The 15,772-nt window shown below is 38.6% G+C and overlaps 1 protein-coding gene across 2 annotated transcripts in view; it reads right to left on the bottom strand.

Annotated features, from left to right (window-relative positions):
* Window positions 1-15,772, bottom strand: part of DALRD3 (DALR anticodon binding domain containing 3) — a 33,384-nt gene that overhangs the window by 3,077 nt on the left and 14,535 nt on the right. The window contains exons 1-12 of one of the 2 annotated variants that reach the window (XM_081935943.1): window positions 11,835-12,099; window positions 8,182-8,480; window positions 7,639-7,904; window positions 7,009-7,067; window positions 6,791-6,916; window positions 6,130-6,200; window positions 5,042-5,100; window positions 3,880-3,962; window positions 2,213-2,336; window positions 1,730-1,788; window positions 731-844; window positions 292-360 (exon numbers count right to left, since the gene is read on the bottom strand). In XM_081935943.1, coding sequence (XP_081792069.1) covers window positions 292-360; window positions 731-844; window positions 1,730-1,788; window positions 2,213-2,336; window positions 3,880-3,962; window positions 5,042-5,100; window positions 6,130-6,200; window positions 6,791-6,916; window positions 7,009-7,067; window positions 7,639-7,904; window positions 8,182-8,480; window positions 11,835-12,023 — 1,518 coding nt within the window. In that variant the 5' untranslated portion in view covers window positions 12,024-12,099. Of the gene's footprint in view, window positions 1-291; window positions 361-730; window positions 845-1,729; window positions 1,789-2,212; window positions 2,337-3,879; window positions 3,963-5,041; window positions 5,101-6,129; window positions 6,201-6,790; window positions 6,917-7,008; window positions 7,068-7,638; window positions 7,905-8,181; window positions 8,481-11,834; window positions 12,100-15,772 lie in introns of those variants that run through there. The other variant, XM_081935944.1, reaches the window with a different exon arrangement.

A 15,772-nucleotide genomic window follows, 5' to 3' on the forward strand; every position in this document is an offset into this window, starting at 1 on the left:
CCTTTAGACAGCAGAGAGGGAAAGGATGAATTCAGCCTTTCTCCATGGTGGGTTGGGAATGAGAGAAAAGGAGTTTATCATATAAAAGGTTTTGTAGGAGTCTCCATGCTATAGGTAACAGGACAGGCAGATAAGCCAGGTTAAATGGTTCATAGTGCTTTAAGTCTCACGTTGGCTCACAGTAAACCCACTATTTATTTTCTATTTGCTATAATGAGAGGCATTAAATGGTGCATTCTGGACTTATGTTCTGAATGTTATGTATCTTCATATCCTTCCCAGATCACTTACCCCGAGAATGTGTACTCGGTTGTAGTAGGAACTGAAATCCATGCTTAGCTGTATCAGGAACTTGCAAATCTATAATATAACATAAGCGAGATAGTTCCATTTCTCTTAGTACAAATACCTTGGGAGAATTAGGGTTACTGACAGTTGGTGTCTAGAAGTTGATGAAACATGTCCCCAAAAATGCTATCTGAGGTCTTTTTTAATTGGCGATCAAAGAGACTGAATCTAATGCCTAGGAATTTAATAACTATCCCGATCAAAGCAGCCTCTGAAATGAAAAAAAACATCTCCCCTATTTGGACTTTGAACTTCAACAGCAATTAGTGTTTGGGGTTTGGAATAACATGCTAAAATCGTCCCCCAAAACATGAAAAAACCCAAACAAGATGAGGGAAGGTAAAGGAGCCGTAACATTCTGCCATGCAATATCCCATCTTACCGCCTCTGTGTTAACTGTTATCCTTAGCCCACCACTGGGGAGCAGGAGCTGCGTTACGAGGGTCAAGACCTCCTGGAAAGGCAGGATGCTATTGAATAACAGGAGCCACTCCCCCTAGAGAAAAGAAAGAGCGGAGGCCTGGGTTAGTCCAACAGAAGCCATTCAATTTGCTATTTCCATATTGCACCTAGCAAGTAGAAGCATCACTCCTGGCTTCATCGGGGTCATTACTGAGTAGGATGGGGAAGAGTGAAAACCATGATCCACTCCCAAAATATTTGTTCTTCCCACTCCCATGCTATAAACAAAGTACTGGATCAGCAATCTTCCCCTCGTCACTCTGTTTAAGCAAAAGAATGGGGGGAAAGAGTGGGGTGTCATGAGGAGGGACTGTATATATGCTAAAAGGAAGGAAAGAAGGAAGGAAAAAGGAAAACTTTGTTCTAGATTGCAAACTAGGAGGGAAATGATCAACCAAGGAGATTCCTGCTACAACAAACACCAGACCAACATCTGTGCAATAGGTGTTCCCTCTTACTGTGATTTTATATTTATATTTTATATAATATTATATATTTTATATTTAAATTTTATATTTATATATTGGTTCGATTCCCAGTAAGGATATGGCTAGCTGATGAGAGCTAAATAGCTTGAAATAGATCTATACTAGTCTCCCTTTATTTATTTATCAGCACAAATACAACACACACACACACACTCATACATACATACATAGATATAGATATATAGATATAGCTATACATACATACATACATACATACATACATATATATATATACTGTACACACACACACACACAAACTAGATTACGTACACTGATTGTGGATGGCAAATCACTGGGAGCAATCTTTTATTGGGGAATTAGGTAAAACTATCTTTTATCCAGAAAATGACGTTTTCATTTCCAACATATTGGACTGTTCAATTGACTCTAGAGAGGTCTCCAGGCCTGGGTCTTTGTAATTCTTTGCTCACCTCTTCCCTGAGAGAGGAGTAGTTCAGTTCAGATGACTGGGGAAAGACTGGATACAGACCTGAATTGGATGGCAGATATTAGATATCAGTAAGAAAGAAATGTAAGAAGATTAGTCAGAGTTGGAAACAAAATTAAGTTAATGCACTGTAGTAGCATGATGGAAGATTGGTGAGGACCTGGTATTGTGATCCACTATTTCCTTTTGTATCCATAAGATAAATACTCTTAACAAGCCAATGCAAATTGTATGCCACTTAATAAGCTTTCTATTGTAAATTCCTCCACTTACACACTTAAAATTATTTAACAAGCTCAGCAGATTGCTGTACTGTATTGCAAATCACTCTATATTTATATTGCTGTATGTAAACAATTAAGTTAAACAGGAGATGAGTGGGTTCTTTCAAAATAATGCAAAGACTGCCAATTCAGCCAAGCAGAAACTTGGATGAATCCAGCATACACGCCAATAAGACTTTCACCTTGTTCTACTGATCTCTGGTATGTTTCAAAGAGCGTGGCAAGTCGAGCACAATTATACATCACAAAGGCTCCACCTTTGGTCCCCTTCATAGAGATATTACTTTCTTCTACATCCAAGAAAACCTGGGGGAGCAAAAATAAATTCTGTGGGCAAGAAAGTAAGTAAGTAATCATCAACCATAGTTTGATGATATCGCTCCTGACGGGTTTTTTAATTTTGTGATTTTATTTAGGGGATTTTAAACTGTGATTTTAATTGTTTCCATCCATCTGTTTACCTCCTCCACGTATATGTCTATTTTGTGTATGTATTGTCCATATTTGTATTTTATATGTTTTTATTGTACGCCGCCCCGAGTCCTTCGGGAGAGGGTGCGGCTAACAAATAAAATTTATTATTATTATTATTATTATTATTATTATTGTTATTGTTATTGTTATTGTTATTGTTATTGTTATTGTTATTATTATTATTAAGCTCTAGTCCAGGGGTGTCAAACTTGTGTTGTCACAGCAGCATCGCGGTGACCTTTCAGGACTTTCCCCCCCCTTCGTTAAACTGGGTGGAGACACGTGACGCATCCAGCTTGCAAGTTTGACAACCCTGCTCTAGTCCTATTGCCAAGGAGTTCCTGAACTCTGCTCCCATACTCTTGCCTGTAGATCATCTAAATCAAGGTTCCACTGTGAGAAATGAATTAAAAGAAAATACTATAGCCCTAGTTCTCAGATGATGAAGATTATTAAGTTCTCATCAGACTGAAGAAGCTACTTGGATAAGCAGGAAAAGTTTCCAAACCAACAAGAAAAAAAGTCCAATGGTCATGACTCAGCTTCCAGACATGGTGCTCCGTTTTTTTTCTATTTTAGGCTCAATATTGCCAGAGAATGTAGATCCCACCAAGGAAGACTCGAAGTTTCAGTGTCTTAACCTCAATCCCACCTTACAGTATACAAACTACTAGCTGGGCTCTGCTGCATTAAGACACCAATCAATCTATATATGTTTTTATTTAGCCTTTTTCCTTCTGGTGACCTCAACTATCTTGGGACTGAACTGGAACTCCCAGAATGCCTAGTCAGGTGGGGGAAGGCCAGTTGCAGTGTCTAACACATCCAGCAGCCTGAAGTAATTGCTAAAATTGCTCTTTGCCAAGAAGTGACATTGCATTGACTCACTCTTGCTCTCCCCCTCCCCGCAAATTCATCAACGTGATAGCAATCTCTGTTCGGTATCCCTTACACCATTGCCTTCCCCCTTGTGGATCCCCTGATGTTATGAATGTTATTTCCCATCATACCATACATAGCACCAGAACAAAAACCTTTATAGCTGGAAAACTTTAAGATAGGAAACGCTACTAGAGTAGATATCATTCCCTTTTCTCATAATTCATGTTCAGCTTCATCTGTAATATAGGAGTATAAACAAGTCCACTAATCTTATAATTCATTCCCATGCCAACAAATTCAACAGAATTATGTAAATGTATCTAAGTTTATAACCACATGTTATGTTTATAATACAGCATTCTTCCCTTATGCTGGATTAGCATAAACTCTTTATTCTATATGTAAACGTGTGTGTTTTCAAAATTATTCCACATTTCAGTTGCACAGAAGGAAGTTTACTATTTCTACTCAGGGGCTGAATCTCACTGCTTACCTGATTCTGATGAACTATACTCAGCATCTCAAATCGGATAGCAGCTGATGTCAGTACGCTGATTACTTTGGTCCAGGAGGCATCTGCAAAAAGCACATCAGAGGGGGGAAAAAGCTATTCATCATAAATGAAAAAAAAAACCCTTCTCTGGAACTTATCCCTCAATAATTTATTTTATTAATTAATCAAATTTATATATTGTGCATCTCAACAAAGGCGATTGTGGATCTAGAAGGGGAAGCCTTTGATTTCCTTCTGAAGTTGAATGTAAGAAACTAGAAAACTCAACAAGGCCCATAAGAAAGTATTTCAAGCAGTTGGACAGGCAATGAAACTGGAAGTGTGACTGGCAACGTCTAAGTTCAAGGTAACATACAGCCATGGAAGAGTTAACAGAACTAAAATATTGAATGGGGTAGACAGAACAGAACAATCAAAATTTAGAAAAAGAATGCATATATGTAGAATCAAACAAGGTAAAAAGGCAGGGAAGTCAACCCTGAGACCAAAAGTTCACACCATGTACCAACTGATGTTTTACTCAGCATCCTGGTAGCAGGACAACCACATGATGGAATGTTAACAGAATGTCACTGTCAAAAGATGAAGAGGAAGGCTTTTTATCTCTCCAGATAAAGGATGCTCTATTTGTCTACAGCATTCGAGATGGAATGTTACAGAAAGCTCCCGACTTCCCTGGTTCCTCCTTGCCTGGGTGCAACAAGGCAAAGGAGTATGAAAATGTGTGTATGTAATGCTTAAGTAGTTAATGAAGAACTTAACAGAATCTCTCTATATAAAGTGTGTTCTTTTGAGCCTTTTATTGCTGCATAAAAGTCCAAAGTTCAAATCAGGAACAGAAGCACACTGGATAACTCTGAGCCCAAAAACATTCTCTCAGCACACAGCAATTCCTCACATAATTGCTATGAGGATAGTATACAGACGTCAATTCTCTCCTGGGAAAAAGCTGAGATGCAAATCTAACAAGACAAATAAATAATATAATACATATTTCCCCTTATTCTAACTAAAACAAGTTGCCATCCAGCAAGAAAATACATCACCATTATTCTCTTGAGGGAAACATCTTAGTTTTCGAAAAGGAGCACAATAAAATGAGAGGGAAGTGGTGATTATACGTGAAGGGATAGACAATTACCTTTAGAGAGATCTCCATATTTCAGCACTGAAGCTTTATACATCTGGGAGTGTCGTAGTCTACAAGTTACAAACAGCAAGATCTCAGCTAAATAAACCATGCATGTTTGTGCATTTGGCTTACTGCCTACAATATCACTGCTGCTATTTTCAAAACAGTAAATTTATCGTGAGGTACCCTTCTGTTCATTGAAAGATGGAAAATAAAAGGTTAACTCTTCTTCTTCTACTACAATAGTTAAAAAAGGGACTTAAGAATCTTTCCAACAAGAATTCCCCTTCCTCCACGTATTCATTTCATAATGCTCCAAACTATTCCTTTATTGTATGTTCTACTGTAACAATCTATAGCTGCTAAGACACATGGAAATTGGGGGGGGGGGGGAGTACAACTACAGCCCTGGAACAGCGTGAGTGGGACTGTTGGCCCATCTTCTGCTAACCATTAAGCCCAACTACCTGTCTGATAGTGTTTTCCACACCAGTGTTCTCCAGGTGGCTCTGTTATAGGCAGGCTCAAAGCTGATGCTGCCATTCACTTATCTAAGTTCTGTGATCCAACAGGAGCCTTCCCAAGATGTCTCTTAAGGTATTTTCTCAGACCAGCCACATGCTTCTCTTTTACCAGAATACTGAACATTTATGTCAAGGGGAAAGAGTATTTTTCTTGTATTTATTCTCTCTTTGTATTATTGGCTGCCAAAGTTGATCCGATGGAGAACCCTTATTTTCTCAGGAAGAAGTCTGCCCTTTTTGTCAGCTCTGGCTCGGTGTGAAATGAGGAAAAGACAGTATTCTACCCACCAACAAGACTGTCCTGCTAATTCAAGACTATTAAACCTGCCTTTCCATTTCTTGGAGCTTTCTCAGGGACTCTACTATAGAAGGTTACAGATTTTCACAAATCAGGCAAGTTCAACCGATAGTAAAACGGGTTGCTCAGCTTGGTGAGCTGCTGTGCCACACCTTACTTTCTGGAGCATCCAAGTAAGAGGGTCAGCAGCTTGTTCAAGAAGGAAAAGAGGTCTGCTGACATAAGTGGAATTCAAAGATACTGTGCAGAAATCACGAGAGAGAATGGGAACTTACTGGTAGTACTGAAAAGCATTCATGCAAGAATCAGTGCAGGTAATTTTCACAGGCCCACAGACAAGGTGTTTCTAAGAAATAAAAAAAATAGCAACCACTAATCACAAGCAATCTCCTGACATAATTTACTTTCCATCATCAAGTTGCTTTTCACTTTTTATAAAAGAATGGTAGCATGTAACAGAGGAATAGGTGTTTTGGGGGTAGATAGGATATCTGGACTGTTTATTAAAAGTCACAAAACAGGATTGCTGGAATGGGCTGAGCATGAGACAGGCTAGCTTTAGTGATAACACAAAGAAGTATGTCATCTTTTCTTAAGGCAACCCAATTGAGCAGGAAAAGTTTGATTATATTGTATACAGTATATCTTTCCCAGAAGCCAGTTTGAGATAGTGGCTAAGGCAACAGGCCAGAAACAGGGAGACTGAGAGTTCTAGTTCCACTTTAGGCACAATGCCAGTTGATGATTAGTCCAGGCACTCTCTATCAGCCATAGGAAAGAGATGGCTAAGGCAAATCGCTTATGAAAGTCTTGCCAACATAATTGCAGGAACTTGTACAGGAAGTCATCCAGAATCAATATTGATTTGAAAGCACCAAAAATAAATAATAGTAACAATTAAAAAAAAACCTTCCCAGAAGACAGACCATTCCATACCTGATGAGTTGTGAAAGATTGCGTTTGTGCTACTAATCTCCACAGTAGATCCACCTTCTGCTGCTGGAATGCCTCCTCATTGTTCACAATATGCACAATACTACAGCAAATTTGTGGCACAGCCTCCTGGAGAAGAAGAGCAGTTCCCAGGAGAGTTATAGACAGGTAAGGCTGCTACTTCCACCCACCATGAGCCAAACCTTTGTCAATCTACTCACTGTGCATTGCTGGGCCACACGCTGGAGCTCAGCCACATGGTGCAACTTCTCTTCTGTTACTGAAACCCAAAAGGAGAACCAAAAGAACACTCAGGCTGAAATCGCTACATGTATCCTAGAGGTCCTACATGTATCCTAGAGGTCCTACTTCATGGACTGTTTATTCCTAATTATATGGAGTTGAAACGCTCTGTAGCTCTAGCTATAAAACCCTTCCCCTGTGTAACATCCATCTGACCAATAAACAGTAGAGCAGGACTGGGTTTAGCTCACAATAAGAAAGTCAAAAATAGGGCTTTCTCAGCCACCATGTTCCAATTATAGAACTGAGACCCCAAAGAGAAATGACTTTACAATTTAAAATCTTCCCAATCATTCAACATTTGAAAAACAGTAATTACTGCAGGACCAGACTGTCTGTCAGTTCTCTTTTTTTAAAAAAAAATAAACATTTATTAACATTGGATATAATAATGCTATTTGTCCATATTCATCATGGAGAAAATGTATCTATATGGTTGCTAGGAGTTAAAAAAGAAACTTGACGGCATAGAATCAATCAATCAATCAATCAATCAATCAATCAATCAATCTGTCCATATATTATCCGAAGGAATGTAAGCCACTTACCAAGAAAGACATCTAAGTTGGGGTCATAGCCTTCCAGTCCCTCCTGCTTCTCCAGGAACTCTTTCAAGTGCAGTTTACATACAATTTCATCCTGGTCTGCCTGGATAAATGTAGTATATTGGCACTGGCAAAGGGTTTCCTTCAAGGCCAGAATATCCTCAGGAATTCGAGAGGCTTCTGATCCCGAAGGCCAATCAACTTGTATCTGTTTCAAGAACTGATGGATTTCCTCATTGACAAAAGCTGGAACCAGCTGCACATTTATTCTGTTGTGCAAAACAAAGAAAGGAATTCTACAGCAAACAAACTCACAATCATTGCATTCATGCCACTGCTAATATAAACTGCAGAAAAACCTCTGAAAAACAGCATAATGGAATAATAGATTAAAGGGCCATGAGCCAATGGAAGCGCATCTAATTTGCATCTCATAAATACCTTGACCACCCAAAATGAAAGGACTTTTAGGAGTAGGAAAGTCATACATTTTTAGAACCTAAGCTGTAAAGTGATTGACAATAAAGGCTCAAGCCATGCACTAACCCTTGAGCTTGGAGCAGGCCCGCCAAGTGGTCAGTGATGAGGATGGCCCTCAGATGACCCAGACTGAGTGACTTCAGGTCTTTCCGTCCATGCAGGGGCACACAGTTGAGGATGATGCAGTGTCCCTGGGATGTCAAAGGAGCCTTTGTGTATACAGGAAGAGCTGTCAGAATCTGTTCAAAGACTCTTGATCTATCCAATTGCACAATCAGTCCAGCTGGAACATTTTGACAGCTGTGAATGGAAGGCACTCCTGGGCACTTCAATGAAAGTACACTCTCAACAATGTCTTTGGGAACCTATCACAATATAAAACACAAAAGACAAGCAGATTTGGCATCTTTCTGGTGCTAGTTGTTCATGAACAGAAATTAACCATGGCACACATTAGAAATAAAGATATTCTCATTTTAAAGCTCCAGAATAAACTACAACAATGGCATTGGAGGTGATGGGATGCTAGTTTCTTCTACGAATCTAAAAGAAAATAGATTAATTCTATATTTATTATACAAGCCATAACGTATGTTGTTAAGAAATACATTTGAACTTTGGACTTCCAATGGATGGAAGAATTAAATGTCCAAAAAAGTGGAGATGGGAGACTACCCACATGTATTCCATGAGGCTGTTCCTCATGAGGAGACCACAGGACAACAGTCTGACTGATTTGAGTGCCAGGAGACAAAGGGATCAAGCCATCACAACTACAGTAGAGCTTTTAAAAAGGATATTGGGTTAACTAATCTCACTTTCTAATCACTTTGGAAAATTGCCTATTTAATTATCTTAACACTATCAGAGACTTTCAGAATGACAAGTTTGAAAAGCCACCTGATGAAATTATCTTCTTTCTTGAACCAAAATTAATTAATCACAAGTTTAAGAATTTAAAGAATTAGAAATAAACGGCAAAAAGCTAAACAAGACTTTGATCCGAGAAAGTTATAAATGAATTAAGAGGATAGTCAAATCTGGAATTTTGATAATTTTACCAGTTTGGCGATTTTGGAAATAAATAGCTTTTCATGGGAACCAAATTGATTTATCTATATTAAGTCACAACAGAGATTTGAGATGATTTCAGAAATTGAACACTAGAGGGGACTAAAAACTCCAGGCAGAAAAGGAAAAGGGGGAAAAATTGTATTTGGATTTTGGTGACAAGGATTCTCAAAATCACACAAATATTCCAGGAGATTTTTAAAGAATGGGACCAGAAATTGTAGCTATAATGTCAGAAACTTCAACAATGTTGTCTACTTCTACAGATATACTATTCCCAAAAGATGTTAATGAAGGAGTGATAAATATAAAACAAACTTTGCCTGATGCAGAAATATTAGAACATTGGGCAATAAAAAAGTGTGAATTATGAGACAGAGAAGAAAACTAAAGTGGAAACATAAATGACAAGAGAATGATCTGGATAAGGACTTTCTATTCAATATACAAAAGGAGGTGGTTAAAGTTTTGAAAACATTCTTTACATTTTTTATTCTATCTTTCTATTCTCTTTCTGAGTTTATTTTGTATTTGCTTTTATTGTTGTATTAAATTGTATGTATGTGTACTGTTGAATTTCTGTTTTCGTTCTGTGACTCCATTCCTTCCATATTCTCAAAGCTTCTGTTCTGTAAACTTTTTAGACTCTTGTAGAATGGGCTATGTTCACACAAGGCAGTATGTACCATCTGATCACTGAATTAACCCACTGCCTGGATTCACATATTACATTGAACCGTAACTTAACAAGACTGTATTTGCTAAACAATAAAAGCAGAATCAAGGTTAATACTAAGCTTACTATATCATGGAAATGCAGCCCATTTTGATAGGATATGAATCAGTGAACTGTATGAGCCAAGAAAATGGTTAATAATGAAACACATGAAGATTGATAGATATATAAACAACTTGGTTAAGAATTTTAGGTTTCATTAATGGCATTTTAAAAGTTGGTATTAATACTTTTAACATGGGAGTCTAGGCCTCTTTTCCAACTTCAGGAAAATATTTTTTCTTCTTCTTAGCCAAGGCCATTTCTTTTGGAATTATGAGAACTTCTCAATGCTAGAATTTGTTCTGAAAATCCTTGAACACTTTAGGAAAGATACAAACCCAGCAAACCCAAGTGGGAAAGAGTAACGCAACACATACATTTGGCACCTGTAGAATAATTGTTTTGATATTGTTCAAGACACACATAATCCTTTCATTATTTGACCACTTGCTTTCTGACGTATTACATATACCAAATATCATTTGTATCATTTGTTTCTTTATTTTATAAAAAGACTTGATCCTCCCCTTAATAAATAATGTTGGGGTTTTTTGCTGTGCCTGAATTACTTGGTGATTCGTATTTTCAGGTGGGCAAAGGAACCCATTTGCAAAGATCTCTCAAACTGAGCCATCAATTTCTCATCAGTTCCAGGTCAAACACAGAGTGCCTGAGTTTTGAGGCATTATATTTCATAATATTACAATATGCTTTACAATATCACAATATTGAAGCAATATTACTTTACAATAATACATAATTAATTTATTTCTGTGTTCCTCCCAATTTAGCCTCCAAAGTTTCCCAATGGTTCCCGTCTATGCATTAAGTCGCATTATTTAGCCTTTGGACAGACCTGGCAAGGTCAGGCAGGTGCAACTATGTAACTCATTTGCATGTTAATTAATAACCCACAGGTGCTTTTTTCAGGAGGCAACTGGACTTTTTTGTTTTTTTCTTTGAAGACATTTCGCTTCTCATCCAAGAAGCTTCTTCAACTCTGACAGGGTGTTGGGGAAATGGAAGGATTTATATTCCTTACAGACAGCTGGTCATTTGCATCTTTTTAGAGGTACATTGAGCCAGGGTCAATGTCCTCAGGGTCACTTGAGTAGCGCTCCTGGTTCCTGTAGTCTGTAATTTTTTTGGAAATCTATTCATTCAAAGGGTACTCATCTCAAATTGTGTAGCTAAAAGTCTATGGAGATTTTCACTCATCCAGATTATGGTTGTCCCAAAAGTGTTTTCTTGTTTTTTCTTTTGAAGATGTTTCGCATCTCATCCAAGAAGCTTCTTCAGCTTTGGCTGGATGGTGGGAATGGAAGAATTTGATAACCATGGGACAACCGTGACCTGGACAACTGAGAATCCCTTACAGACTTTTAGCTATGCAATTTGGGATGAACATCCTTTGGCGTGGGAATATGAAGAAAAATTGTAGACTACAGGAACTATTAGTCCTACTCAAGTGACCTCCCCTCCGGGGAGAGGGGGCGGTCTATAAATTTAATAAATAAATAAATAAATAAATAAATGACACAGATAAACCTCCAAGTGCTTCAATGGCCCTCTAAAGGGATGCAAATGACCAGCTGTCTGCAAGAAATATAAAAATCCTTCCATTCCTCACTCTCCTGTCAGAGCTGAAGAAGCTTCTTGGATGAGAAGTGAAACGTCTTCAAGGGAAAAAACAAGAAAGTCCAGTTGCCTCCTGGAAAAAAAAAAAAGCACCGTTGGGACAACCATGACCTGGATGACCGAGAATCTCCACAGATTTTTAAATAATAACGTTCGGGTTTTTTTCTCCTCCCGCCCTCCTGCCCGCCCTTTTCGTCTCAATGCTCCGCCCCTATTTTAGCCCCGCCCCCACCTGTCCGTTGGCGAAGGCGGCCCTCAGAGCGGCCTTGGGGGCCAGGAAGTCCCGGCTCCGTAAATTTCGGGCGCTGCTCTCTTTGAACCAAACGGAGGCACGAGCTCCATCTCCGGCCTTTCCACTCAGAACGGCGTTGAACGCCGCCAGGGTCTCTGACACGCGCAGCCGGCTGTCGGCTGTCTCCATAGCGACAGAGGGTGGGGGGGCGGACGGGAAACACTCTACGACGCTCTTCGGGAGGGCCGGAACCGAGGGGGTTTCCTTGCACGAGCTTGACGGAAGTGACGTTGGGAAAGAAAAGTCCCGGGATGGGGTGAGGGAAATCTGTATAGAACAGCGTGTTTTGCCACTTCTCACTAGTCTGCTTCAAAAGTGAATTCGAAGTTACTCCCTTTACTTCTGTGTACAGTTGTTAAATAGACTAACAAGGCGCATTTTCGTAGTTTTTTTTTCTCCTTGGAAGATTTAGACCAGGGGTCTCCAACCTTGGAACTTTTAAGCCTGGAGGACTTCAACTCCCAGAATTCCACAGCCAACTTTCAGATGTGTGGCTAGGGAATTCTGGGAGTTGAAGTCCAAACATCTGAGAGCAGTCAAGTTTGAGAAACACTGACCTGTATCTTGAAACACGAGATTTGAAAATACAGATATACGTGTGTGTGTGTGTGTGTGTGTGTGTGTGTTAGCAAACTCAAGCTTTTATGGTCTTTGCTGCATTATTAACTTTAGTCTTAACAACTTTATGCCACAGTAAAAGTGCCGTCTTGAGATATCCCGTTGCATTGTAGTTTTGCAGGGACTAATACTCTGATCTAAATATAATCACATTTCAGTTAAGAACAAATACCGGTATTTCATTGCTATTCAGTTCAGCATGCTAATAAGTCATATACGGATAGTCCTCGACTTACAACCACAAGTCAAAATTTTCTGTTGCTAAGTGAGACACCTGTTAAGTGAATTTTGTGTCATTTTCTGACCTTTCTTGCCACAGTTGTTAAGTGAATCACTGCAGTAAAGTTAGTAACACGGTGGTTAAGTGAAGCTGGCTTTCCCATTGACTTTGTTTGTCAGGTCGCAAAAGGTGATCACACGACTCAGACCCACTGCAAGCATCACGGGTCACTTGCCAGGTCTGAATTTTGATCATGTGACCATGGGGATGCTACAATGGTCATTTGAAAACAATCATTTAGTCACTTTTTCCAGTGCTGTTGTATCTTCAAATGATCACTAAATGAACTGTTGTAAGTCGAGGACTACCTGTATTGTTTTCAGATGCATGTTTTTGGCCCTCAAGTCCTTCTGTGGTGGAAATGTGTCTATTTATATGGGTTTGTGCAAATAGGTTTGATCACTTAAGCATTAGGTAGCCGCAATATTCAGTACTAGAGGTTTTTTTTGTTTCCAATTCATGATTTCCAATTCATGATTTTTAGCATGAAAAGTATTTTTCCTTTTTCAAAGATTCCTTCAAAAGCTCAAGAGCTATCTTTCGTTAGATAAATTCATTCATAAGACCACGGGGAAACTTGAAAGCTATCAAAACAAGCAGTAAAACATTGTCAGACAAAAAGAAATACAAATAATGTGGATAATGATTTTTTTGTTTGTATATTTCATGTTTATTTAATATCCAAAGCTCTATGTATCTGCACTGGATTTTTATAGTTGGGAGTTTTTTTAATTACCAAAGATCTCAATGCCTTTGTGATGTTTTCTATAGTTATTTGATATATTTTTGCAATTGGTATCCTAGGTTTTTAGCCATTCATAGATGGTGACCATAATAATGCTTGTAATTGTCTTTTTCTGCTATATAATCTTCACAGATGGCCAAGAACAAAGAGCAACATATAAAGTTGTACTCCTTCTGTGACGCTATTGACCTGGTTAATAATGTCGATTAATCCATCATGTAAGTTTGCTTTAGAATCTTTTACTGGAGACAAGCTTGTGGAAACACCACGTGCATAAAATGAGACATATTTATGGGAGTGATCTAGGACAGCACCTAGCTGGCCTTGAATACTTTTGAAGAAAGTTCAGCTTGGTTAGATAGAATTTGGATCATTAGGAGGCTGGCTTGGGAAATCCAAAGTATTTTCCAGATTATGACAAACCACTTCTATTTTGTTCTTGAGAAAACAACTTTGGTTTATTGATGTAACTAGCAGATAACCCGGCATTGCCCGGGTATTTATTTATCCTAACCCATACATATTGTCCTCAAAAATAATCCTGGACCAAACGTAATTTCTAATGTTGGATTTTCCCTTACCAGAGGGAGCCCCCTTGTGGAGTAATGTGAAGCCATTATCATGGCAACTCCACTGCGCTGTACAGTAGAAGCCATTTTACGGCAGTATGGTAGAAGCCATTTCAAGGCACTACAGTATCTTAACAGAACACATACCTCACGGGGCATTAGGGGGTATCTTACCCCCACAGTATTTGTTTCCAGAGAGTAAGTCATCTGTGTACCAAGTTTGGTTGAAATTGCTCGAGGCGTTCCAGAGTTATCCTGGATAACACACACACACACACACACACACACACACATTAAATAGATAATTACAAGCCAAACTCAATTTGAAGGTAACTTTAGCAACATTTGGGCAGAGAAGCAAGGCAAACCAAGAACTGTCCAGAATATTTGAAAGATTCTGCCACATGAAGACAAAGCCATTATTTGGATTATCATCCTTATTTTTTTCTACTTATTGACCAGCAGCAAAAGAAGATGCATATTGCTTTTAATTTTTTTCTTACTTACAGCTTATCAACCACAGAGGGAAGGAAGATTGTACGTCTCAACAGCGATCTTATTTTGTTTTGTCTCTTGCATGGCCTTGGCCGCTTCCTTTTTAAAACCATATGTACAAAATAAATGTTGATATATAGTTGGCACTTTATGCTGCTTTTTTAAGGATTCCTTTTTAATTAAAATAATCATCTAAAAACACTCTTCAACTATTGAGGCCAAGCTAAAACGTTCTGGATCTAAGGGATCTAACCCTCTTATTTTCTACTTTTCTCCAGTGGCCTCAATTCCAAAAGCGTATTTTCGAATCCAGATATCAAATAAAACCTTAAGCTATCCTTTCTTGCACACCTTTCAAGTGAATTCCACCAAGTGAATTAATTATTACTTTAGTAGGTGGTTCCTGAAAGCCAGAGTTCCTTCATTTTCTTTGACATAAGGTTGAGAGAGTAGGGTGCTCATTTTATTTTCTCCATGTGATCCGCTCTTCCTTGCCAATTGAAAGGATCTTCTGTATGTGTTGCTAGATATTTCAAACCCCAAATTCACTGAATGTGTAGATATTTTTGCCACCATATTTGGGTCTCGCTTGGCATTCAGCTCTTCAGCTGGTCATTGAGTAATATCCCAGGAATGCACACCTAAAAGTAGGTAGGCCTAAAACAGAACCAACATTTGATTAAATAGGATTGCTTCTTACGTATTTAATCATTTTACTTTCTCTTTTTGGTTCCTTTGAGTCAGTGTTGACTTCTGACAATTGTCTGAACAAGTCCCTGCAGGGTTTTTTTTTTTTTTTTTAGCAAGATTTTAAAAATGGCTTGCCAATGCTTTCTTTCTGGGACTATGAGATACTAAAAATTAGCAGCAACATTTGGAAAGGATATGAGAGTTATCCCCCAAGTTTTTGGCCCAATTTGCACTGTCTGTAAGTTCAGCATTACAAGTTCTTCCTTTTTGCATTTTTAACCTTTAGGAATGCAGATAAATTTAGAATTTACAAGTTAACACCAGAAGGGAGTATGTGTGCATGTGTGTGCAGTGCTGGGGAATACAAGTCAACGAGGAGGATTTTCCACTGCGGAAAATTCTGCATGCTACTTTCCCTCCAGAAATAGCAGAAGCAAAAATATTATTACAAATCGGGAAGCAGAGTTCTGATCCATTTCAA

The sequence above is a fragment of the Natrix helvetica genome (assembly GCF_964273705.1).
Source record: "Natrix helvetica genome assembly, chromosome: 1".
Classification (NCBI taxonomy): Eukaryota; Metazoa; Chordata; class Lepidosauria; order Squamata; family Natricidae; genus Natrix; species Natrix helvetica.